This window comes from Phodopus roborovskii, unplaced genomic scaffold (genome assembly GCF_943737965.1).
Source record: "Phodopus roborovskii unplaced genomic scaffold, PHOROB, whole genome shotgun sequence".
NCBI lineage: Eukaryota > Metazoa > Chordata > Mammalia > Rodentia > Cricetidae > Phodopus > Phodopus roborovskii.
The window spans coordinates 17,886,401-17,913,620 of NW_026126461.1; the positions used below are offsets into that span (position 1 = coordinate 17,886,401).

At 44.3% G+C, this 27,220-nt stretch overlaps 1 protein-coding gene across 1 annotated transcript in view; it reads left to right on the forward strand.

Annotated features, from left to right (window-relative positions):
- Positions 1-27,220, forward strand: part of Epb41l3 (erythrocyte membrane protein band 4.1 like 3) — a 144,267-nt gene that overhangs the window by 75,188 nt on the left and 41,859 nt on the right. Inside the window, exons 4-6 of the mRNA XM_051190905.1 lie at positions 21,471-21,575; positions 22,380-22,422; positions 26,494-26,569. Of these exons, the coding sequence (XP_051046862.1) occupies positions 21,471-21,575; positions 22,380-22,422; positions 26,494-26,569 (224 nt within the window). The remainder of the gene's footprint in view (positions 1-21,470; positions 21,576-22,379; positions 22,423-26,493; positions 26,570-27,220) is intronic.

Below are 27,220 nucleotides of genomic sequence, written 5' to 3' on the forward strand. Positions count from 1 at the left end.
TGTATACTGTATCTGGCTTACCCACTTAGAATTTGCTTCTCTCGGTCTCTTTCCCACCGTTGTGGCAGAGAGCTGTCACATGCACCCCAAAAGAGACCATCACTGGTAACACGACCACCACAGTCCCCACGAGATGATGACTCGACCGCTCACGGTAACTTTGGACCCGTGCGTCAGAAGAGGGCTGCTCACTCTGGCCACCAGATCTAGATCTAAGGCCAGCTCTACCCGATTCCCCATAGCACCCCTCAAGGACACTGTAGCAGGTGATAGACCTGCTTCCCCTTGCCACTCCCAGTCAGAGCTCATCATGTCTCCCGCTCACAGTTCGCCTTGCTCCCACATGGAAACTTCTGGACACTGTCCCCATTCTACAGCTCCAAGATGAGTCCCAGACCCTACCCTGCTGGAGTCCTGGGGAGGGCTTCCTTTAGGAAGGTCTTCCCAACATGGCGGGCTGCAGCTAGGCCCTCTCATCCATGAACGTGTATCAGCTCTCATGGCCCCAGGACAAGTACAGCTGCTGCCCTCCGCTGATCTAGGCTCCTCCCCAACAGCAGGCCTGTACATACAGCTGCAGTCTTCATCACCGACTGCCCCAGGAACCTCCTTAAAGTTGTCCTGACTCTAGGACACCATGATGCATGCGTGCCAAGTGAGTGTTCTAAGTACTCAAATACTGCAGTTTTCCTATGTGTCTTGACTATATATTCTCCCAGTAGTATTAATGCATGCAATCAATATTGCCAACACATCGCGTGCATGAATGCTGAAAGGCTATGCTAATTTTGCAAGGGCTTTAGTGTAAAGCATTTCTTAGGGGCCATTGCATTCCAGTCACTACAAAACAGCGGAGTCAATGTTCCAAGCTTAAAATTGAGTTTGTCTTCACGGTAGAGGCAAACCATCTTATCTACAAGAAACACTGGGCATAACCTTGGCCTTGCCTTTTATCTCTGCTGGGAAAGTTGACTCAGGAAAAGTTAATATTGTGCCCGAGAAAACATGGTCTGGAAAGCAGAGAGAACAGGCCTCCCGATGCCACTCACTTGATCCAAAGATTCTACATCCCCACACCAAAAAGCAATGCAAATCCTGCAGCGGGAGAAGGAATCTGCCAAAAGATGGGATTTGCCTTCGGCTTGGACTTGTGAAGTAGCAATGGAAGGAAAAGGTAGCGTTCTCTACATGGTTTATCACTGAGCTCTCAGGAAGTCACAGATTTGGGGGCTGGGGTGATGGTTGCCACCCAAGCATGAGGAAATGATTGCACTCTCCCAGAACACGTGTTAAAGGCTGGACATGACAGCACACACCTGGATCTCAGTGTCGGGGAAGGTCGTAAAGATGGAAGGACCCCAAGGGCTCACTGGCCAGGCAGTCTAGCTGCCATCACTGAGCCTCAGGCCCAATGAGAGACCTTGTCTCAACAAAATAAGGTGGTGGGCGGTGGAGGGAGACACTTGCTATCAACTTCTGACCCCTGTGCACACTTGCATGTATGTGAACACACATGTAGCACATGAAAGAAGAAATAGATTTTTGTGGTCACTTGTTCTGTTTAAATTCTGCAAGCATGTGACTTGTAAACCGATCAGTTGTTCTAATTTTTGTCTTGGTATCATAAATACATCTTGAGAGAAAGAAAGAAGGGAGGCTGCTAAAATCCCTCCTGCCTTTTATTATGTTCCCTTTGTTCCTTTCTTGTGACTGACTGGAAGATTTAATGGGCTATGTGGCAAGTCCCTCCTGTTGGTAAACCAGAAGCTGACCTCAGATTTCTGAGCAGAAACCATCCAAGACTGTAACATCACAGATTCCTGAAAATGACTGCCCGGATCCAGTGGGGACCACTCTGTGAGCTCTGAGGATGCCATGGGGAAAGCTTTGACATGATGCCTTTTGTTTTGATTGAGAAGAGGAAGATGGTCGAGAGATAAAATTCCTCCGGATGCTGCCTGGGCTCCACTCAGCCTTTGTCTTTGTGTGGACGTTGCCTTCAACGCTGGCATCCCCAGTCACCCCTTCCTGGGAGAGACATTTTGCCGCAGAGTGATTTCCTTTTCAATTTTCCTGATCAATTGCCAGTTCATTTCATAATCACGGCATTTCCCCCATGAAAGGCAGGTTACGGACTTTGAAAATTATAACTAGTTTCCTTTGAGCGTTTAAATCGATGCCTTGCTTTTCGTGGGTATCCGCTTGGCCCTTCAGGAGATGTAGGAAGTGAGCCTACTGGCATTGGCTACAAGATGAGGGTTAGGGCTTGCACGGATGGAAACTACCTGGGAGACACAGCTTCACACTGTTCCATTATTCCAGTCAGCTTCAGAGAAGAAGTATTTTAACCTTGTCCCCAAATCGTGCATGCTACATTCTGATCTCTGTGACTGTACTTTGGTTCTGGGAGAATTACGGGTTCTTAGAAACACAGGAAAATACGGTTCATAGCTCACTTTAAATTTTTATTTTTATTGTATTTGCTCTCTTTCTCTCTATCTGTGTGTGTGTGTGTGTGTGTGTGTGTGTGTGTGTGTGTGTGTGTGTTCATATCTAGCAAACTATAGATGTGGATCCAGGCAAGACACAGGTAGGCATACCATGGAAGGATCTGTTGTAGGGTTACTAAAATATTTACAAAGAATGATTCACCCAGCTCCTGGCATGTTCAACTCTGGCTGATTCTACCTCAGTGAGGAGCACACATTGGTAGTAATTAGTTCCTGAATCTGGCTCACTCTCCTGAATTTGAGTCCAGCGTCGGACTGGCACAACGAGGGAGGTGACTCTTCCTCTCAGCTTTTATCAGAAAAGGAATATGGGACGATTGGTCCGGAAACACTTTCCAGTTCAAGGGAGACATTGAAGTGTATTTATGAGTACCTCGTCGCTGTGCTATTCCTGTAATCTTGTTGATGTTTGCTGCAGAGACAAAGGAAAAAAATCTGCCATGGTAACATCTTGGTCCAGCGTTGTTTGCTCTCAAATAATTCAGTAGGAGATTGGAAAAAAAATAAAAATGAAGTAGAGGAAAGGCCATGCGTGTAAGGTGTATAGGTTTTTCCATCTTCCGCCACTGGTTTGGTCCCGCCGCTGCGCCAGCCCCAAATAACACACTGAGACTCTGTATTTGATATAATCCTGTTGGCCTGGTTACTTGTTTCTTATCAGCTAGCTCTGTCTTAATTATTAACCCATTAACTATGTATTTCCACATGGTCTTACCGAGAGCGAAGGAATGGCGGTTCTGTTCTCTCCAGGCTCTCCATGCTGACTCCTCCTTACTACTTCCTCTTCCTCCTTGTCTCCTAGTCCCTCCTATCTTCCTTTCCTATTGGCCAACAGTGCTTTATTTATTAACCAGTATGAGAAACATATACAGAATGACATCTCCCATCATCTCCTCTTTTCTGTCTAAATAAAAAAAGGGTTTTAACCTTAAAATAGCAATATATATAACACAACAGTTATCAAATAAGAATCACAGCTAACAATATTTAGTCCATTAACATTTAGCAAGATTTGAAGAAAATATTCCATCATCTGTTCTGTCTTTGTGTGTCTAAAGTCTAAGTAATTTATCTTTAATCCTAACTAATGAAAACTATAACCATAACTATCTGTCTTCAACACCTTCAAAGACCACAGAAGGATAATATATAAACTCTAGAAATGACAGAGACATCTTGCCTGATCAGTCACCTGAAGTTCTTCTGTAATCTTCCATCTTCAGCCCATAGGCCATAGTGTGTCTGGCAGACTCTTCAGCAAAGCAGGAAACTTTAAACTGTCTTCTTTTATTGGCTATTTGTCAGTCACTTTTCTCTGTGTCCTGCATACTGTCTCGCAGACTCTTCCATGAAGCAGGAACTCTGTAGCAATGTCCATCTTGAATCAGCAGTCACTTTTCTGTAGGTCCTGCATGTCCAGTTTATACAGCATAAAGTCAAACAGTCCAGACAAGAGCAGTAACTTGTCCAAATGGCTAGTCTTGCCATATTGGAAGTAACTTTATAACGCATTTCTTCGATGTTCATCTTCCATCTTCCTTTCTTGTTCAGGTGGTGTTTCCAGGAGCATTTATGTCTCATTGTCGAGAAAAACCCTAAACCATTTTAAATGCCATATTCTGTAGGTCTTTGAAAGGTTTGAAGAATGCCTATCTATCTCAAATACATCTCTGTGTATCTTGAAAACCTAACTAACTTAACTCTAAGCTTTGACTATCATAGGTAATTATCTATAATCTGTACTACATTATACATTACATTTCTAAATGAGCTATATAAACACAATACCTAGACGAAAGGAGAATATACACTCACAAAATTGACCTTAAATTGTATCAATAAATGAAAATCTGTTCCAAAACAAAGTATTCATATCTATACCATAATCCCCTTTTTACCTTTAAAAGGATATTGGTTGTTGTCATTAACCATTTAAAACTAAGCCCACTTAAATGAAAACAAACATTTATAAACAATATTTGGGAATTTGGGTGTCGTTCTTTCCAAACTACTTCCTGCTAATAGGGGGCGCTGTCATGGGGATCCTAAGAAGACGCAGAAATCCTGGCTGTAGTCTGCAAGGCTGCTTTGTTCAGCTGTTTTGAATGTAGGATCACCTGGAACTCTGTTTCAGGGGGTCTGGCTTGATCAAACCACATAAGACTGCAATAATCCACAGCTTTTCATTTTCTGTGGAAACAAAAATAGAAATCCTTTTCCCCAGTAACTTGTCCTTGAACTTAAATTTTTGAGTCAAAGCATTTTAAAATATATAAATTTAATTAATTCAGCAGCATTTGTTTTAACAGTTGTTTCCTCAGGCTACAGTAACCAGATTCTCTCTGAGCTTTTCATCTTTATGTGGCTTTATTATTACTCCGTTTCTCTTACTTTTATTGTTTCATTTTTTGAGACAGGGTTTCTCTGTGTAACTCTTATCTGTCCTGGAATTCACTCTGCATACCAGGTTTACTTTGAAATCACAAGAGATTTGCTTGCCTCTGTCTCCCAAGTGCTGGGATTAAAGGTGTGTGCCACCACACCCAGCTCCTCACTCTCTTTTTAAAACCATTTTATTTCTTTTTCTCCCAAGCCTACGGATATTTTAAAACACACTGTAAACTTTTAGCTATTTTAAAACACACTGTAAACTTTTAGCGCTTTTTCTTAATGTGAATCTGTCTTTACTGTAAATCTTTTTGTAGCCACGAGTCTTTTATCTGGTAAACAACATTACTAAAATGAAAGTCATTGTTGTTTCTGCCGCAATTTACCAAAGATGGCTGTGGCTATTTTACTGAGAACTGTTCTCTGAGAACTGTGCTCACTGCCTTAGTCTGCATGCTGCCGGCTTGGAGATGTGGTCACTGCCATTGCAAGCTCTCGTACACACCAATAAATTGTTAGCAGAGTTTCTTAAAAGCCGTGCAGGTTTTTTTTTTTTTTTTTTTTTTTTGCCGCTTATGCTGAGTCAGGAATTTTCCCTAAAAGGAGCCACACAAATATCTGTTTGTCTCTCACAAAGCAGAGTTCAACCAAGAAAAATGCTGTTACCAAGAAACCTTGCTTGTCTCTGTTCTTTTGTTTCTAAAACCCTTTTTTAAGCTTTTGTTAAATTTTAAGTGGAAGTTCTAACTAGCCACGTGGGCGCCATTTGTAAGGTGTATGGGTTTTTCCTCCTGCCACTGCTGGTCTTGTCCTGCCGCCGCGCCAGCCCCAAATAATGCACAGAGACTCTGTATTTGATATAATCCTGTTGGCCTGGTTATTTGTTTCTTATCGGCTAGCTCTGTCTTAAATATTAACCCATTTCTATGTATTTCCACGTGGTCTTACCGAGAGCGAAGGAATGGCGGTTCTGTTCTCTCCAGGCTCTCCATGCTGACTCCTCCTTACTACTTCCTCTTCCTCCTTGTCTCCTAGTCCCTCCTATCTTCCTTTACTATTGGCCAACAGTGCTTTATTTATTAACCAATATGAGAAACATATACAGAATGACATCTCCCATCACATGCGTAATGTTAATTCAGTGAAATTTAATAGATTACCTCCTTCTTCATTTGTTGATGTCAGGAGTGCATATTCTCTCCTAGTATTTAATAGCAATTCGTGAACTACAGCAGCCGCCTGGTTTGGGCTCTTGTTGCAGGCTAAGGGTGTATTTACTGGGAAGACAGCCTTCCTTTGGATTTGAGGCTACAGGTGCATGAGAAGATTGCCAGTCGTTTCTGCTGAAGATTCTTGTTGATTTGTGGGTTGATTTGGATGGTGTGCGTGGGTTCCTGTTGGGGGAAGGGTGTTTGCGAGGTAGCTTACACAAAGTCAGAGGGCACTTCAGGCGCCAATCCTGTTGCTTGGCACAGGGTCTCTCACTAGCCTGGAAGTTCTGCACATCCACCGGGCCACCTGACCCCGTGAGCTTCCAGGAACCTGCCAGTGTCTCGCTTTCTTTTTGCTGAGTTCAACACCAGGCCCTGTTTCTCAACTGGATCCCGATTGTTCTTCACACTTGCAAAAGGAGCACTTCCCTTACTTAGCTGCCTCCCCTGTCCCTTACAAGGGGTTTTCTTTGTAGTCCATCTTGGCCTTGTCATCCTTTGGGGTTTCTGTGTCAGATCTGCCGACAACAGCTGGTCTTTCCAAAAAACAAGAACCAAAACAAACAAACAAGCAAGAAGAACAGAATCATCTGAAGTTGTGAGATTGACTTAACAAACTCATGTTTTCTTCAAAGCTAATTCAGAGGAACTTACTGGCTGTCTGTTTTGATGTACTCCTCGGGGCATCTATAGTTCACTCAGACAGGATGTGAAACTCTAACTCATCTCTCATTTATTCACTAGTAGTAAATGGATATACATTAGCCTTAATTAGTATCCTTTTTTTTTTTTTTGAAACTTGTAATATATAAACACCCTAAGAATTGGAGGGCTGAGTTTTTGCAGAGAACTGTAACATGAACTTTCAGCCCCAAAGAAGCACACAGATGCTATAGAGTTATAAAACTGTTGGCCTGTTACTAGCGTTTCATATTGGCGATTCATTTCTGCCAATCTAAGTGTTTCCATGTGGTCCTCTCTTACTGGAGAAAGGTCCAGGGACCTCTTACTCCACTACATGGTGACTGCTCAATGTCTCCACAGAGAAGAAAGGGCAGTGACTTCCTGTTTGTCCCTGCTTATATTCTGATTCTGCCCAGCTACATCACTTTCTGGGATCACATGACGACTCCTGTGCCTACACTTCCCAGAATCCTCCTTATCGCCTAGCCCTACCTATCATCCGTCCAATCAGTGTTTTATTCATCAAGCAATAAGACAAACATTATGCAAAGGAACATCCCCCACCAGAGAATGACAAATAAAATCAGAGTGTCGTGTTGCTATACAGCCTAGGATAAGTCTTCCCAGCCCACTCTGTAGACGAACACAGTGCTGGCTCAAGGCCTTGAGAAGGGCTTCAGTCGTTAGAGACCTTGGTGGTGTGTTGGCTTCGCTGCTTTTCTATGCATCTTATCCCTCAAAATCCTCAGCTCTTCTGTCTATAAAACGTAGAGTCAGGGTCATGGTAAGAAACGGAGAGTGAGTGACCTCCAGCTGCCGAGAGCCTTGAGGTCTGCAATGCTTTGCACATCCAAAAGCTTCTCCAGCTTTGTAACAACGTTGTCATCGTATGCAGCATGAAGCATGGCCTTCTGGAAACTGGTTAAGAATAAATATAAATATAAAATACTCTACGTGTGGTGGGATTTTTGAAAATAGGGCTGTTAGAACTGTAGTTTTTGCCCTCGTGGAGTCTAAAGAGAAAAAAGATACTGGACAGTGTGTCTCACCTTTGAGAAAGGAAATTCCGTGTGACTCTCCATTCCCAGGATTTTTTTGTAACCGGGTATTAGTAATACCAGTATTTTTCACTCAGCCAATCATCCGTTTGGCCCTTTTGGAATGCTCGACAGTTTCATGCAAACGCAGGAAGTCATTGTGCTCCTTCTGTGGACAATCTACTGGATGGTAGGCAGGATGGAACAGTCTACTGGAAAGCGCGGGCCACCCTGCTTTTGCTTACAATACCCCCGGTGAACCTGCCATGAGCAGGCGAGGAAGTATGGCTCCAGAGGACCCAGTGTCAGAAGCCAGGGGGTGCTGAACAAGCCTGAATATGTTCTGCAAGCTCTTACTATACTCCATCCCAGCTGGCAGGGCCCGCCTCTCTGTGCTGGGGAAACCATAGCTCTTCAGCTTCGCTAACAGACTCCTCAGATGACATTGGGAGGTCGAAGGCAGGTGAAGGGGATCACCCAGCTTTTCCTTCATCCTCGGTACCCTCTGAAGATGGTGGGGCAGTGTTTCTTTCCCGCATTGCTGTATTTCCTGCTGTCTTGCCTAGCAACCCTGCGCTGAGAGAGGCTCCCTTACTAGTCAGTGTGATTTCAAGTATCTTTGAAATTGTAAGACATCCTCTACCTGCCAGCCAGTGCCAAGTACAGGCTAAGACTCTCTTTGTGTCCCTCATAACAGGAGGAGTTCTGGGCTAAGCTGGGTTTTCATAAAATAACTGGAAACACAATGGAAGCCCCTGGGAACAAGAAAGATAGAACCCGCCTGGCTCTTTCTGCTTCGTGTTGGGACAGATCCTTTGCCGTCCGAGAACTTGGAGGGTGTGGCTTTGAGGACATGCCTGGATTCTTCTGTGTCTTTTAGGTTTGGTGTTAACAGAGGTCTGACATACCTTAGATGGCTATAAATACTTCCATGGGAGAAAGGACTCCTCAGAAGTGATTCAAGTTGCGGAAGATGACAAGTGAGCCTCAGGGCCACTCTTGGTGGGTAGAGATTAATTATCAAAAAGTACCGGTGTTCCCGGCAGTGGTATTGAAGGCAGCAGCGTTGAAGCAAGTAGCGTTCATGTATTTTTATATTGGGTTTTATTTTGAGATTGTGATATGATTACAACACTTCCCCCTTCCCTTTCTTCCCTCCGGTTTGTGGAATTCTAAGGGGATGCTTAATATTTACTTAGCAATGCCTAGCGCTCTCTTCCCTCGGGCGGATAAGGCGGTGTGAGGGGGGTGAGAAGCGTCAGAGAGGAAGATCAGGGGTCATAGGGAAGGGTGCAGTAGCTACAGTAAAGGCCTCCATGTTGTACCACCGGGATATCGTTCTCCAGTGCATACGGCGTAACGCGGTGGCTTAGGCCACACTTAATCACACCGGGATTCGTTTTGCCAAAGGCATGTACAGCAGAGAGGGCGGGAAGCCAAGTGGGCATGTAGAATTCTGCCAGTGACAGCAGGGAAGCATGCCTTTGAGGGGTTTTACGTAATGAATGCAGTCTGTGAACCCATCTGCGCTTTTTAGGTTTACTTCTACGAAATAGTAATAGTAACGGGTACCGGTTAGTTCTAGTGCAGTGAACTCAGCAAGAGTTGAACTTGGTTGACTGAGGAGCCAACCAAGGCTGCCGAGAGGCATCCGGTAGAGGGGGAAATAGATTTCAAAGAACATTCTTGAAAGTCAGCTAACTGAACCAGTGGGGTAGGAATGAGAAGGTGGGACTCAGCAAGTTGAGTCTTTTCTGGTACAGTAATTGTGGGACTGAGTTAAAAGATGAAAGCTTGTTTAACTTATGGTTCTGGAGGCTGAGATGGCAGAGAGTAAAGAGGCCATCGGTCACAGGCCTTCTCACTGCATTTATCATGGCCTAGGCCATCAGACAGCAAGGCAGGGCTGGCATTCCGGCTCCCGCCACTGCCCCTCCTCCCAGAGAGGCCTCACACGCAATCTCATCTGACCCCAGCTATCTGCCAAGGTGCCCACATCCACGGACCATTAATATCTGAGTTTAGGAAGTACGTGTCCATCATGTGAACTTTTTGGGGGAGATGCCTATAAACCACTCCAACTCCCAAATCTAAAGTTACAGGCATGGGATACAGGAAGGAAGCTTCCAGGGCAAGAGAATGAACTCACATCAAACCTACTGGATGTTAAGTCGTCTCAACTAAGAAGTAGCAACTTACTCCACCTGGATGTTTGGTATCTGGAGAGAGGCCAGATTGGAAACCTTCAGGGCCCGTTCTAGTCTATATTAACTCAAACATGAGCGAGCGAAGAAAAGAAAAAGGGCTTCACTAGCTAGGCCTGGAAAATGAGTTATGTCAACTCTTCTTCAGGCTACCTCTCTACACCCAGCCCATTTCTCCTCTTAGCCATGGTCTGGCACACCCCTGGGTGTGCTGTTCCTTAGAAAGCTTACCGTGGTAACCCCGGTTGAAGTGGGTTCCTTAAAATAATGTTCATGCAGTCTGTATAGGAAAGCATTTCTGTTTCATCTTCAAAAAAATCCCACGAAGGCTTACTCTGGGATGAGCAGGAAACGGGGTGTGTTGCCATCGGTAGAAGCATAATGGAGTGCACTCATGCTTTCCGGTTCATCTCAGCCTCCCTAGAGTCCGTTGCCAGATCTCTTTTATTTTTTCAGTTTGGATTTGTGTTGTCTTTCGCTTGTTACCATCTCCATTGTGCCAACCAATAAGAACTATGGCCTTCTGTGGCTTAGAGGCGTGGCTGGTTGAGATATTTCACTGATAACTTAAGTGAGCATTAGCAGCAGCTCGTCTACTTGTGTTCTGCAGCATTACGTTTTTTAAGTGTTCATTATTACACTGTAAGGGAAGTGGTGTGATTTAGACACGTCCAGGGTTTTGTTTTTCTAATTAGAAATAACAAATCCCCGTAAAAGTAACCTCTCACGTCTCCGCAGTTTGAAACTGATAACATCCTGTTGGATGTTTATGTGTCCCTCACCTCCCTCTCCTCTCCTTTGAGATCCTTTCCCCTCTGGGCCCCATGCAGGCTTCTAGTCTCACTCCCCCGACACAGCAGAGAGTTGTCTCCCGTGTCCATTCAGCCTTCGCTTCATACGCTTCTTACATGTGTTTTTTTTTTTTTTTTTTTTTTTTTTTTTACAAGAAGTCACAGACTTCCTGTTGCGGGAACCTTTTATTGAAACGCAAAGCCTTTCTGCCAATAAAGTTAGCCTCCTATAACTTGGTGACTTTCCTTGTGAGACAAATATTAATAGATAGATATTGTGCTTCGAGGTAAACTGAATTTATGTTTCTTGTGTTGCCTCTCTTACGAGACTGGCCGATATTTTTCGTTGGTGGTGGTGTTGCCTGTGATCTTTAGTACACAGGACAGAGAGAACTCTATAGAGGACAAATTTAAGCCTCAGTGGCCATGATAGGTATTAATTCGTGACCTGCTCTATTCGGTGGGATGGAGAATTCTTCCCAATAAGCGCGATGCCTTTGCTGTATGAGGGTGTGTCTTTTAAATGTGGCAGACGACTGCATCTCACTGGTATGCATATTTGAAATTCTTTGGTAAGGGCAAAAGAAAATGCTGTTCCTCAGGAACGAGTGATGGCGAGCGGATGTACACCCACATAAGAAACCGTTCTTGCCAGGTTGTTAGGAAAACTGAAAGGCGTGAGGAAACTTGTTATTTCTTAGTGACAGCAAATACAGTCACCAAAGAGGCACCACATTCTTCAGGGAAATGCCATGAGCTTGGAAAGCTCATGAATGGTTTAAGATAATTACCCCAAGGCTAAAACTGCGAAGAATCTCCAGCTATCCCTTTAGATAAAAATCTTGCCCGGAACATAATGGTGAAGCTTTTCTATATAGTGCAGGGGTAAGAATTTGTCATGATGGGGACAATGGACCAAGCAAACCCACACTCAGAGCTGGAGGTGTGATCAGGTTCAAGGACAGTTTAGCTTATTTCCTCATTCTCATGAGGACTTTCTGTTTCAATGTTTGGTTTCACACAAGTGCACAAAATATAATGAGAAGATTATAAATGGGTAGAAAACAAAACCAAGAGAAAAGTGAGTGTAAAGCTGTAAGCGGGGTCAGCTACAGAATTCCTTCTCCCTCCCTGCCAGGCTCAGGTGAGAAAGCTAATGCTCAGTGCCCAAACCGCAAAACATCTCAGCTGTTGAGAGAAGGAGCGTGTATTATTGGCTAGTTATGGGAAACTCTGCTGCAGCCCTCCAGGCTTTGCCCTAAAGTGGATTACAATAACTATCAGCACTGATTTATATTTCCCCCAATCAGACCTGAAAAGCATTTGGTACTGACCAGTCAGTTTGAGATGACAGCCACACGTTCCCTGTCCATTCAGCGAGTGGTATCCGTCATCCTTCCTTCCGGTCATGAGATTCCTGTGTGCTATTCTACAAGAGAAATATGCAAGAAATACCCAAGATACGGCTTCTTGGGCTATTTGAGTTTCTTTCCTCTCCTCTTCCCCCCCCCCCCGTCTCTATCTCTCCCACATACACATTTGCAAACACATAATTTATTATTATTATTAATTATTATGGATGAAACCGGTTACAGTGGCGTGGATGGGAGACCAGTGTGAATCCTGCCTCCCGCCACTCCCCCAAGTTTTAGTTGATAGGTCCATCAGAAAGCATGTTCTGGGCTCACGGAGTGATACTTTCCTAGCTGTCCCCCTGAAGGACTGTGACAGAAATGGGAAGCCATGTGTGTAAATCTGCCATGACCTTATAGTAGACATATAATGACATTAGGATTTGTTCCCACTACTTGAAGCTGGTGAGAAGGTGGAACGGGGTTATTTAAATACCACATGGTTTGGGCATCTTCTCCTGACAGGTGAGGACTTCACAGAACACATTAACAGGGCTCATCATCCCTCCCTATGCAAGTACCCGAGCCTGAATTTAAGTTCACCTTGGGAGTTTGAATTGAAGCCATTGCAGAGAGACCCAAGGAGGCCTAAGACATCCAAATTGCAATTTATAGGGTTTGATTTTAATAATTCAATCCCATTGAATCCCTAAAGCACAGAACACTGAAGGTGAAATAATATTTTTTTTCTTTACTGCTCAAGACAACCTCAAAGCAAATAGTATGCGGAGAGATGCAAATAAGATCAATTTCCATATAGAATTACTAAACGTAAGCCTATTAAATATGTGACTGCTGCAAACAACATTGACCTTGATGTGAGACCTCCATGGTAGACCAGATGTATGCATGCTGCTAGGGCCCCAGTGAACACCAACATGTTCCCGTTCCAGTGGCTCTGTAGTTAGATGTAGAAGAGACCTGTTAATTACAGAGTAATTTTGTGTAAAAATTTCAAAACCCACAATCAGCAATGAGCAAGGGGGGTAAGATCCTGCAGGTGTCCTGTTATGTTGGACTGAATTAAGGCTAATAGTAATAGTACTCATAATAAGGATGTGTCTCACTTTAAATATGTGTTCCGATGAGACACAGAGAGCTCTGGGTCACAGCTCCTGGATTTGTGCCCATCTGGCCGATTGATCACATTTATCCGTATTTATTATACATCTTACAGGTCACATTTCACACTCACCTGGCAAATGCCATAATGATACTTGTGTAGAAGTAGTTTCTGTAGTGATCCAGACATTCTTTTCTTCCTGTTTACTCACAGCCTTTGCCCAGTTACTAGGTCAGAAGATTGCATGGAAATAGAAATAAATGAAACAAGTTGACTTAATATTTAATTCTAAATTGCAATTGCTAATGCCATTACCATATTGTTTTGATCCTCTGCACCGTATTGAGTTAAAAGACAGCAGTGTGGCAAATCTAGACTCTTTAAACTCCTAGAAATCGTGTTTCATTCTCTGTATCTCCATTCCCTATGGCTCTCTAGCTGGCCAAGTAAATTAATGAATTAGGAATTATCACCTGCATGTAAGTGTAGGTTTTGTCCGTTTGTTGGTTGGTTTGAGTTACCAGAAAACTATTTCTTACAAAGCAAAAACCCTCCAAGTCCATTACGCAGAATGAGCTAATAGAGGCCTCAGACGTGATTCGGGTCCAAGTTGTGTCTCCCTCACAAGTTCCTCTTTCCCAGGCCGCCTTGTCTGCATTCATCTGGCACACACACTGGTATAGTGAGCCGAATCCATAGCAGATTAACAACAGGAAATGTTGTCTGGCAGTGTCCTGCCTGCATCTCATATGTGTGCTGTGAAAGTCTTTATAAAAAACCAAGCCAAGTGTCCTCCTCGCTGGCCAAGAAGACGCATGACCCACTCAAAAGCTATTATCTACCACCACAGTGCTCAGCTCTAAACACAAAAGTCCGAATTCAAACACGGGTTCCAATTGCCACAACAAATGAGGGCAGAAACCAATTATGGATGAAAGGAAAAAGCAGCCTTACAGAAAAGAAAGTAGGTCCGGGACCTTGATGGCAAGAGGGGGCTTGGATGATGCATGTGCATGGAGTGGCTGTGTCTTGAGTCTTGTCAAAAACACCGGGGAGGGGGGGTAGGAGGGAGGGGGCAGGCTAAGCTAATGCATTCACATCATCCTTTACTGTTTTGACAGCACTATATGCTGTATCCATGACAATGTGTGCCCATCTTATGTTTTGGCCTGAGAGATAACAAAATGTGCCAGTCTACCCAATGCATATTCAGAACCATTCTGTGTCTTGTTAAAAGGCTGAGTGTGTACGTGTGTCTCCTGCTAGTAATGCTGTTTTGTTTTTTGTTTGTTTGTTTGTTTGTTTTTTTGCAAAGAATTTAATGGTTTTACTCCTACACTAAGTATGACTGTGTGAGTCATAAAAGTAGAATGATGTTGGGGTTTTTGTGGATTTGTTATATAAGAAACAGACTTTTAATAGTACTTTAGCTTTATGACTTTCAGGATTAGAAATTGTACTGATTTCCTTGTTGAATAACGATTACCAATACTCGCTGCCCTCTGCTTCCCATGACGTAGGCAGTATGCTTTTCGGAGTCTTTCCTTATTTTATACACGTTGAGTTCCAATCACATTTCCATTTTATGATGAAAAAAGCAAAGTCTGGAGAGTTCAGGCAGCTTCTTCCATAGCACATGGCTATGTAACTGCAACCAGAGTCTAGACTGGGGCCGCCTAATGTGTAACAGTGAAATGTAAAAGTAAGCTTTAGATACGTATCTTAAAGGCTTCCAAGTAATGTTGGGTGAATTCTAACTGGTAGTTACTTTACACATGGAAATAAGGCAAGTATTTACTATTTTCCTAAGAAATTATCAGGACCAGGAGATAATTCCATATTTCTGTCTTAACAGAACACTCTAGGTAGTCAAAGCTAACTTCACCGATCGAGGAAATGGTGAGGTGGTTATTGATTAGTTGGTTGCTTCATGCTTGAAAGAACTATTGTGGGGTTTTTTGGGGGGAGGGGAGCTGATTGTCCATAAAATTAAAGAAAGGGGCTAGTGGTAGACATATGTGTCCTCTCCAAATTTAATTTCTGCCTCCCATATCAGCCCTCTGTGATACACAGCCTGTAACCCACATGTACCCGGTGCGTCGGCTAGAAAACTCCATTATGTCCCGGCCCCGTGGGAGTGGATTGCGGCAGGAGTGATGGGCGTAATGGACTTTCTACCATGCTCATTGAATGCGGCCTTGAACGTACACTTGAAAGCATAAAGTGATGTAGATGCATTCAGGGCAGCTGGTGACACATCTTGCTTCCCGGGGGTTCTGGCTCCAGCTCTTTTTAGAGTTCTTGTGGATTCCATTGTCCAAATACCACCGTGGTTTGTTCCCGCTCTGACCGCAGCCTCTCCTTATTTTTCCGTGTAAGAATTGAAAAGCAAACCCACTCTCGGAGCAGACTCTGTTAGGATGCCTTTGTGTGGAGAGCCTGCCATAGAGAAGGAAGATCAGGAGGGTGATGAGGAACAGGGCTGCAGGTCCGACTGAAGCTGACAGAGCCCTGGCATGGGACGCTTACTGAGTTCCTCATGAGCTCCTGACCCTCAGGAATAAAGCTTCAAATGACCCTTGGAAACAGGGAAACACAGAAGCACTTAGGACAATGCACTTAGGAAAGGAAGCACTGGGGGGAGACATTTTTTTAATAAGGCCAGCAGACTTCTCTGGGGAAGTAGGAAAGTGAGCTACTTCTCACCCTCGGGCATAAGTCTCCAGAGAGGGGACCCTGCAGATGAGGACTGGTGGTCTGCTTAAGGAAGGCTCCTGGGAGAATCGTGAGCGGAACCCTGTGCGGCGAAGTCTTCTTCTGGTTTCATAGATGACGGGGAACAACGCCTCAGTTTCCCTGGATGTTCTCAACGGTGTTGCTCTAAGTACTTTATAGTAACAAGTGGCTTTTTTATTTGTGTGTTTTTTATTTGTGTTTTTTGGGGGTGGTGGCCTGTGGTGGTGGTAGAGATTGTGGCGGTGGCGGTGAGGGCTGTGGCGGTGGCGGTGTTTCACTTTCAGTGTGGTTGTGTGCAGAAACGTAAACACACTCTCTGAGAGCATGCACACCTGGCCTGACTCCCCGCCTCATTATTGATAATTAGGTCAGCCTGTGCGCTCAGACAAAAACCGCTCTCCTTCTTTCTGCCTGAATTGAGAAACGTCTCTTGCATAGCTGCTGTCCGGCTCCTAGAGCAAAAGATGCCATTTGACCTGACAATTTTCTCTGATTTCACGTTCATCCTTTCTGAGAAACATCCCCACTCACACTGATCCCTCGCTCTTGGAGACCTAGGCTGAGATCAGCTTTATGTTGCTGGTGTTGTACTCTTCATCTTAAGCACAGATTAAGAAATTATTTCCAGAGACTCCGCGGCAGAGAAATCATCCTTTCCAGGAAGGCACCGCCCACCCTTGTTCTCTGTTCACTGTAGAGTGGGATTGTTCTGAGTCACGTCTATGTTCCTTGTCACTCAGAAAAGCGATCATCACGCTGGTTATCCTCTGGATCCATTCATCAGTCAAAGGGTCTGCAGTAGAAGACTTTATGTAAGAGCTGGGCATGTAACTAAGTGAAGAACACAGGCCTGCTTACCCAGCATGCATGGGGCCCCAGGTTTCATCTCCAGCACCCAGAAAAATCAGTATACATTTCAGGTAGGGAAAGGAAAGTGTCCCCTTACATAGAAGAACTCAAGAAATCTGTAGAAGGTTTGTAACTTTCATGCACACACTTCAAGAACAGCTTTAAATGCAAGTGTTTGGGGTTTGGGCCAGTGTTTGAGGACTCATTTTTAGTGCAGTGTCCAGATATTTTATTCATCATTTCTCGAGAACTTTTTTTTTTTTTTTTTTTTTTTTTTTTGGTGAAAACATGTTGGAAAGGGATTGTTGTAAGGTTTTCAGAGTAAATACGGAGGTGAATCGGTTCTTCTCATAACATAGCAGTGAGTATTTACACAAGAGGCTCTAAAGGGACCAGATTGGGCATACATTTAATTGGGAAAGAAAAAATAGTGCTTTTTCATGACAATTAAAATTGCTTTAGAATCCTCACGTTGGAGAATTTCTAAATTAGGAAGCTGGTTTAACTTACCACGTTTCATCTGGAAATCTTTTAAATGTTGCATTTAATTGTTGGGGACAGGGAGAGGCATGAACCCTGGGTGATTTTCTGAGAATGTAGCATCTTCTTCTCCTAGGAAGTGCTGTAGAGGGATGAGGGATGCTTTGAGTGAGTCAACAATGACGTAACTCATTAAATGAGCTCATTGATGAGCATCGAAACTGTATCTTACCTGGTTAGGTAACTCGTCCATTAATCTGTAATATATTGTTTGTTTTAATTTTACTCTTTCTACTCAAAATAGCTACCACTACCCCTGCGGTTATTTGTTTCCCGGTTGCTGTGACAACTCAAATGAGATAAGGTTGACTTGGAAAGGGAAGCTGTATTTTGGCTCAGTTTGAAGGAGATGCCATGGTGGCAAGCACGAAAGCCAAGAGGTCACACCGAGTCTGCAGCCAACAAGCAGAAACAAATGCCCATGCTCAGCTCCCTGCCCCGTTGTACTCAGGACCCTAGGACATGGAATGCATGGCGCCACCCACGTGCCGAGGGGACCCCTCTCCTCCTGTAAATGCCTCTGCAAGTGCTCTCACAGACATATCCCAAGATTCGTCCCAGTGTGATTCCAAATCCCATGGAGTTGACTTTGAATGTCACACACCCCAGTCTAATGACAGGGCCCTTGTATTTCTCCACTTCGTGAGAAGCATGTCTTTGAGGGCTACAGCATTACCACGACTTCTCTTAAAAACCCCCATCTGTTGAGCTTTAGTCATATATTTACAATGAGAGACACCCAGCATCACCTTGGGTGTTTGACCACTTGGTCCCAACTATTGGTGCTGTAGAGAAGGCTATGGAAATTTTAGGGTGTGAGGCCTTGATGGAGGAAGTGTGTCACTGGGGGCGGGCTTTGAGAACATATAGCCTCACCCCACCTCTAGTTAACTCTCTGTGTTTCCTGTGCACGGATGAGGCGTGGTGTCTCGGTTTCCTGTTCCTGCCACCATGCCTCTCCAGCCCCTACAACCCTGAAGGTGTAAAAACCAAAGCAAACTCTTCCTTTAGTTGCTTTTGATGATGGTATTTTATCATGGCAATGAAAACTAACTATAGGTCCATCCAGATGTCAATAAGGAGAAATAGTTAACTACAAGTTGCATAATCTGCTAGGAAAAAAACAAACAAACAAACAAAAAAAACCCAAAACAACAACAATAAAAAATCCTGAGTTAGAAAGATCAAGACTTCTCCAGGTGAGGAAGAGATTCAGAGACGATCCAGTCCTGGCCTGGAAAACTAGTTTGAAGTCAGGTCCCAGCTGCTCCTTCGTCATCAGAATTCGGAGGTGCCAGAGCCCCCATGGGTCAAGGGAAATGTTTTAAACCCGGTAGTTAGCCGTCAGCCACAGGGGGCACGGTACAGCCTGAAGCCCACCACCACCTTATGCCATGAACTCTTTCACCCAAGGGTTTAAAAAGTGGAAAAATAACATTCCAGAAGCCCGAGTATCTGGTGGCCATGCTGGGATGTCGTCATTGTTTCTAGGCCACAGAGTCTATAGTAGATGCTCAGCACCTGGTCTAAAGACCGTTTTAAGCCCAGGAAACAAAGTACCATCACTGTGAGGGAAGGACCACTATTAGCAAAATATGCTCGAAATATTCAATAAGAAAAGATATGGAGCACTCTGGAGAGAGCTATGAGTCATTAATAGAAATCAGTCATGACAGCCAGGGAAAGAGCAAGTCAGCCAGACCGTCTTCGCTTGAGTCATGTGTTAGGTCAAAGCAAGAACACCCTAGGAGACAGCTTACCGCATCTGTTGCCCTGGTGGCCTATGACATCCTCAGAAAGGACTCCTCCTTGCAGGCTGACTGTAGTCTGTTGGCTTGGGCGTCATAGAAGGCAGAATCATCCAAAAACGGTGAGCATAAGTCTTTGTATTTATTTTGTTTTGCTGATTACTCACCAAGGAAGTGTTTGTACAGACACTGCGGATGTAAGTTTAGGGGTATCGTGTGCACACGTGAACAGTGTGTATGAGGTAGTGATTAGACAGTAAACCAGTAACTGTTTTCTAAAGGACAAGCAAGCCACGGTAATAATGCTGCACAAGGAAGGGCAGCACCAGGTGTCATGAGCTCCTGTAGAAGACGCGTAGTAACAGCTTCTGCCCTGTTATTTATGGCCAGGCCCTGCCCTTTAACGATGGCTACATTCACGGAATATGTCACACGTGCTACCACTCACCTGAGTTTGAATTCTTTTATTTTAATGTCAACCATTCCAAAGAAGTAGTAGGCAATACCATAACGCGTTTTACCAAAGGAAATGCTCAGGTTCACACAGAGGCATTAGCATAATGCTGGTCGTCTCCTCATCCTGTCTATTTATCTGCACGTCTGTTCTGTAGTCCAAGCAGGACGTAGGCATGGGAGGGACCGGTTAAGTTGATGTGCAAACTTCACAGTGTTCCAGAGATGCTGCAATTTATAAACAAGAGATATAAACCAGCTAGGAGCATGTCTCCTCTTGCACGTTTGCTGAGCGTCTTTTCCCAGTCTGGTAATTTATTTTCATACTTCGTGGAACACACACCATTGTTCATGACTTCCACTTTCCCATCGTTGTTCACCCTTTTCCTCAAGCATTCATGCTTTGGAAGAACCAAGCCATTACCTTTCAGGATAATTACAAATGCACAGTGACACGCTCCACTCATGGGTCTTTGCGTGCTTATTTTTTCGGTCATGGACATAGTTTATCAATTTTCTTTTATTTCATTGCTAATACGCTGAATCTCAAAGGTAAATATGCTTAACATATTGCATGTAAAATGTCGGTGCCGTAGAACAGGAAAGTAATTCACCTTAATTGTTGGCAGTTAATAGACTTCAGACTCCAAGGCTATGTTCGAAGGCATTGGAAGCATTAGTTGAAAATGGATGGAAAGTTAACACAATAGGTTCAGCTGATGCATTCCCCCCCCCCCCGGTTGATTAACTTTGTCCCCCTTTCTCCAGATGGCAGCTTGAGGATTCAAATGTAGCATGTATATCTGCACCATATATTTGTATGACCTAACCGTAATCTTATGACTTAATCAAGGTCTCCTTATCTTCGTCTTGTTATGTTCATTTCTTCTCAAAGAAGTCAAGAGGATTTTGAATGCTGTTGTACAAGACCAAACAAACTAATGGCTATAACTTAGAGGACAGTAACCTGTGGGACTTGAGTGAGGATTGTAATAGACTTTGAAGTGTTAGTCTTTCCCAGGCTCAGGGTCTTAAGGTTCGATTCAGAGAGCTGAGTCTGGACATTGTGAGCATGGCATTGTGGGTTCTGTGTGCTCACATCCATCCTCGGGCTTTTCATATTTCAAAGAGTGCTTGACAGTAGGGTCATGACCTTTCTCCAGCTACTTCTTAAAAGTCTTCCTCCAGTCACCTTCCATGGTGACACCGCTGACATTTGGAGTTTTTGTTTGTATATTCATTTGTAGCTTTTATAGGATGAGACTCGTGTGTGTGTGTGTGTGTATGTGTGTGTGTGTGTGTGTTCATATGTGGAGGTACATAGGCATGGTTCTGGGTTTCAAGGCCAGAACTCCACCTTAGCCGTCTTTATTGCTTTGTATCTTATTTTCTGATCCAGGGAATAGTTATTTATTTGTCTCATTGTGTGACAAAGGACCTAGAAGGAAGCAGAGGCTCATTTTGACTTACAGTTTGAAGGTGCAGATCACTGTGGTGGAGAAATCATGACATCTCATAATATAATTAAGCCAATTTCTTGAGCCCGTGAGAAACAAATATTTAGATTCCTATGTGGGAAACTTATTCTGTGAAGAAATTGCAGCTGTGACATAAAAATTAGGCTGTGAGGATAACATTTGCTGTCCCGTATGTTAGCAGATATCAGTGTTTAAGACAATATCACCAGGCGTTAGCACCGGAACTGGAGATACAGACATGCTCTACTCTGTCCATCGCTCCCTGACTGGTACCAGCAATCTGCATTCTATGCTTGGCTTGATGTTAATCTCCTGGGAGAGGTTTTCTGGGTATTCTGACTGGCTTTCCTGTCCTGTTTTGCACAGAAACGCTCCAGAGGACAAGTGCTCTTTGACAAAGTGTGCGAGCATCTGAACCTGCTGGAAAAGGATTATTTTGGTCTCACGTATCGCGATGCCGAGAATCAGAAGGTGAGAGGTCAAAGAAATATGAGCCACTGTGGCTGGGTTGTGTATTATTATACAGAAGTGACCTGGAACCAACCAAGACACATCGCATTCTCTGTGAATACCCCTGACCCATGCTCAGGCACCTCTGGGTCCCTAAATGTGATTAACCATTTTCTTGATGAAGAGTATCCTTGGCAACTTCCTGCATCCTTGAATGTTTTTTGAGAGGGTAGCTCAGTTTCAGTTTTCATCCTTGAGGTTTAGAGCTGAGAAGACACTTGATAGGGGGCTTTTTTTCTCACAATATAGTTAAATCTATTTCTCGATCCCGTGAGAACCAAATATTTAAATTCTTATATGAAAAACTTATTCATACCCCCAAATTCTGTGAAGAAATCACAGCTGGGGCATAAGCAGTTAGGCTGCGAGGGTAACGTTCACTGTCCGGTATGGTAGTGGGTGTCAGTGTTGGAGTCACATGTTTGCACCTGACTAAAGGCTCAGGGCCTTTGTCCCACAACTAGGCAAGAAGTAGAGAAAGGGAGTTGCTTCCATTTGCTAAAAAGATGCTAAAAAGTAAGGCTTGACTTTCCCCCCCCCCCCAGAGAAAAACTGTATCAGGTATTAATTGTAAATGCATGTGTCTCCTTATTTAGTATCTGTGCCCTGGCAAGGCTTGACCGGAGGCCACCAGATGTGTGGGAAGAGCCACGATGGAGAGGGCCTTCCCTCTTGCGTCATGTAGGGCTGGTCTGTGCATAATCATCAGGCTACATTTCACTCACTCTGCTGTGATTCAAATTCATATTGTCGTTTCTCTTTCAGAATTGGTTGGACCCTGCTAAGGAAATTAAAAAACAGATTCGAAGTAAGTTCCTTTAGGTTCTTTGATGTGGCCCCGTTGACAGTGTTTAGGCAGGGTGTTGTGTGGACTGGAGACCCACGCAGTGGCTCATATGAAGCAGAAATTTGATCTGACACATTGCCCCTGCTCCAATGGGACCTGTTTTTGCCATCACGGCTCAGAAAGTAAAATGACTTTGACAGGTGACCTGGTACACAGACGTGAAACACAATTTAATTGGGCTTTGCTGCACTTATCACTTAATCATTGAAAGTTTCTAACTTAATTATTAATGTTAAAGCCTCTGCCAGGGTACAAAGGTCACAGTACAGTTAACCGTTTGATGGTTTGGGAAGTGGATAAATAAATCAGTTGCCTGGTGGCGGAAACCTTTCCTCACCCCCCCCCCCCCCCAAGACAAGAAGTACACATTTCTCCTAGGCTTGGTGGTACGCGTTTGTAAATCTCAGCCCTTGAGGAGGCTGAGGCAGGAGGATCTCAGGGTCAGAGAGGTAGAACTTGACAGATAACAAGGAAGCATCTGCTTCCAAAGTGACGAGAGGGTTCCGTGAGCACGTCACAAAACCGGAGTATGAACAAGCTAACAGCGTTAAGCAGGTTGCTGAGATGCAATCAAAATAAGACATGGCTTTTCACTTATTCATATTAGTGGAAATTTCCTAAGTTTAATATTTTTTTTTTAAATAGTCTGTACTGGCAAGTGCACGACGCATGGGTAGAATGAGGTCTTTCAGAGAAGGCGGGCGATCAAGCTGATGAACACAAGTCACAAATTTATGTGAATTCTGAGACTGGAGGTTTTGTCCTTAGGGCAGTGTTCCTGTTCATGTGTTCTATAAAAGCCACGTCAGGGTCATATAACCTCACCGTCTGCCACATAATGTGAATAGCATATTTATAATAATAAGAAGAAGAACGACATATTTATGATATTTATAGTTGTGATATAAAAACACTATAGAGTTTTAAGACCTGTCAGGCACTGAAGATTAAAGTGAGAGGCTTTTCATAAGACGGTTCTCTGTTTAATCACAAGTTTGTAATCTGGAACACAGCAGGGTGCGCAGGGAAAGTTACCTCAGAGTGTTGGAGCTGCCTCTCTTCCTGTTTCCCTCCAGGCCATTCTCTGAGCTGAGGCAGGGTTGTCTGATCTTATGCACAAGCCCCTCTTCCCAGACTATTTGCTTAGTGCTCCCTCCCTCCCCCAGCCCCCACCCACTCCCCCCCCAATCTCTAAATTTCACTTTTTCGTTAAAATGCCACAGTTCTCCCCACCTGTACTGGGACCACAAAGGTGCTTGCTTAAAACCAAAGGGTCGGTGTAAAAGGAGTTCTTAATCGGTCTAGATAATAAAAAGCTGGAGTCAGGTATAAAGGGAAACTCTGAGACACCAGAGAGAAGGAGCAAGCCACAGCCACACCTCACCTCCTAAGCATCTCAGCCGGCAAGAGAGCGAGCTCCTGCTTCTCCCTGCTTATCTCCCGTTTCTGCCCAGCTACGTCACTTCCTGTCTATCTGCACAGACCTCCAGACCTCTATGGTTAGCTAGCGGTAAGCTCCATTCTCTGGACCGCCCCCCCCCCATAGGCTTTATTTGTGCGAGGGATGTCACCACAGGTCAGCACGATACTCCAGGTCTCAGGAATGAAATTCTCTGGGATAAAGCTTAGCAACTTTCATTTCTCGAATCACCTCCGGTACATTGAATCTCGATGTCATTTCCTAATTGATTTCTAGGATGAGGATTTTGTGTTGAAATGCATCGCTCATGATTTCTACTGGTTAGTTTCCAACTTTGAGTTGTCACTCTGGATTTATTATAAAGTGGTTTAATTGTACTACAGGACTTGCCATTGAAGTCAAGGCTTCCTTGAAAATTGTAAAATAACAGTGAATCTCCCCCCCCCATAGAAAAATCCATTGGCTTGAGTCCCACTTGCTTGCTGTAAAACCAGCTCCCATTAACCAGCTCACTATTCGCATACACCAAAAGGGGTTTGTTTTAGAAATAACTGAGCAAGAATCAATAGGAACAAAAGTAAATAAATTAATTAATTAAAAACCAGACTATCTGTAGAATGACCAAAAGGCATTTTTTCAGAAATCACTAAAAAAATATATTGATATTTATGGCTTATAAGTGTTAAAAACCATGGTGCCTTCACATCTTGAATGGTTTGAAAACGACATTAAGTGCCCAATAATAGCTGGCGAGACGCTAACTCTTTGGCATGTGGAATCTTAAGTGCCAGGTAGATGGTAGTTCAGAGAATAAACTAGAAGGTGTAAGTCGTGCTGTGGTGTTGGTGACAGAAATGTAGCGACCGACATAGCCAAGCATTGCCACGTGTGCGAGAGAGGGAGCTAGGGAATGTGGGCAGCAGGTGCTCCTTTGTCCAGCGTGTTCAGGAGCGGCCTGTAGAGCACATGGAGTCTGCAAATGCCACTTCACAGGCAGAGGAAACATAGGAGGAGGATGTGGAGAGGACGGGCAACTCGGGATCACAGAACCCCGGGTGAGAGCCATTCAGGGATCACGGAACCCCGGGTGAGAGCCATTCAGGGGATCACAGAAACACGGATGAGAGCCATTCAGGGATCACAGAAACACGGGTGAGAGCCATTCAGGGGATCACAGAAACACGGGTGAGAGCCATTCAGGGGATCACAGAACCCCGGATGAGAGCCATTCAGGGGATCACAGAACCCCGGGTGAGAGCCATTCAGGGGATCACAGAAACACGGATGAGAGCCATTCAGGGATCATGGAAACACGGGTGAGAGCCATTCAGGGGATCACAGAAACACGGGTGAGAGCAAGCCTGTGGCATGAAAGGAAGTGAACTTCCTTTCCAGATGCTTCTGGAGGCCGTGCTAAAGAGCCTTCAGTGTAGCTGTTGACTGGGGGGGGGGGGAAAGACGCGGTGTCGCAGAGAAGGAGCGCCAAGAGCTGATAAATCACCGTGCTTTAAGAAGCCAAGAGAAATGAACACGGCAAGTAGGAGAAATGAAGATTATGTCCTAAGAAAGAAAACAGTGTAGAAGAGGGGGAAATGGGTGAGCTTCCAGTTCAGTGTGCCCAGAGCGTCTAACCCTAACTAATACAGTACTCTAGACAGCCCCAGCCAGCACAAAGGAGAAATGGTTTGCCGTAGCTCACGGTTCTGAGGTCACTGGCTCGGGTGCTTTTGGGCCTGTGACTTGGCGGTTAATGGCAGCAGGGAGAGGGTGACACCGGAAAGACGCCAGGACTTACACACCTGTGTCACACTGTCCCTCCTCCGACTCCCATGAGACTTTGAATCTACAAATGGATTCATCCATTCATGAAATTAGAGCTGCCGGTGTGGGCATAACGTCCAACGTGAGCTTCGAGGGATCGTTCTAAATCCAAACGGCAACACTGTCTAGACATGCACAGACAGGAGCAGAGAACGGAGCGTCTAGTGTCTGCCTGACGCTTCTGCTGCTGGAGAGAACTTAAAAGATGCCATGGGCAAAGCATGGTGCAATATAAGAAAGACCCGAGTGAGTCATGGGTGGAGGGGCTGGGTGTTGTCCCTTCCTTCCATGCATTCCGATAGCCACTGCATGGAAACAGTCTCTGAGCAAGGAAGGTATCAGCAGCAGCCCACAGGAAGCAATATTCACTAAAGCAAACCTCCTTTCCCTTAAAATAAAGAGATGTGCACTGGCGCCTCGACATTTATCAGAACAGGATTTGTCCTGCAATAACAGAGCAGAAAGGACCTAGGAGATAGTTCTGTCTGTGCTATTGTCATTCGAGCTATCAAGAAATTCATAAGCAGTAAATCTGGCCAATTCCAGTTATCTGATACAGGATTACGCCTGTCTCTTGATCTTGAGGAAAGGAAAAGAAAAAAAAATTGGTAAATTCCCTTGCGTTTTGAAAAGCGCCAGTAAATGACTTGACTGGGGGCAAGACTTGGAATTATCTATAGAGTTCCCTTGACAGGTGTTAACTGGAGGTGAGGCTCTTGGAACTTGAATTAAGATGCGAAGCTGATTGTAGTTTCCTAAGGATTTGTTCTGATGTGTGTCCTACCCTGCAGGTGGCGCTTGGCACCTTTCATTTAATGTGAAATTTTACCCGCCAGACCCTGCCCAGCTATCAGAAGACATCACCAGGTATTTGAAAGATGGGAGCCTGCACACATTGGGAGAGCCACTCATCTCTCGAGTGCTCCCGGAAGGGCATGGGTACTCCTGGTCCCTAACAGTCACCGTCTCTCAAATGGCAAACAAAAGGGCAACTAACTGAATGAGTGCGAACGTGAGATGCCAGGAGTTGCCAGATCCTATCTCTCCACTGGAATCCTCTGTGATAGGCTGATATCTCCATCTCTCTGACCCTCTAGGGGGAAACTTTCAGAATTGAGATACACTCCACCCACTCACCACAGCCAAAATGGATGGGATTCAGTCATGAATGGCCTAGCAACACTGAATGGCCCCGATGTAAAACTTAAATTACTGATATCTTTATATGTCTATGTTCTGTGTGTAGCCAACCTGATACTTCATAGATGTTTTTAACAATCAGAGAGAGAGATTGAGAGGGGAGAAATGAGAAAGCATGAATAAATCTAAGAGTTTACTTTCTCTCATAGGTACATAAACCAGGAAATGACGGATTTGTTTTCTGGGAAGAGGATATTAAGAAAAAGACCTAGCATACAATGGTTCCAGTTTGGTGGATTAGCTCAGTGAGCTTAGTGTATGAGAAGGGATTCCCCTTTTGTAGAGTTACACTGTGTAACTTAGTCTGTTCTTGCTCCT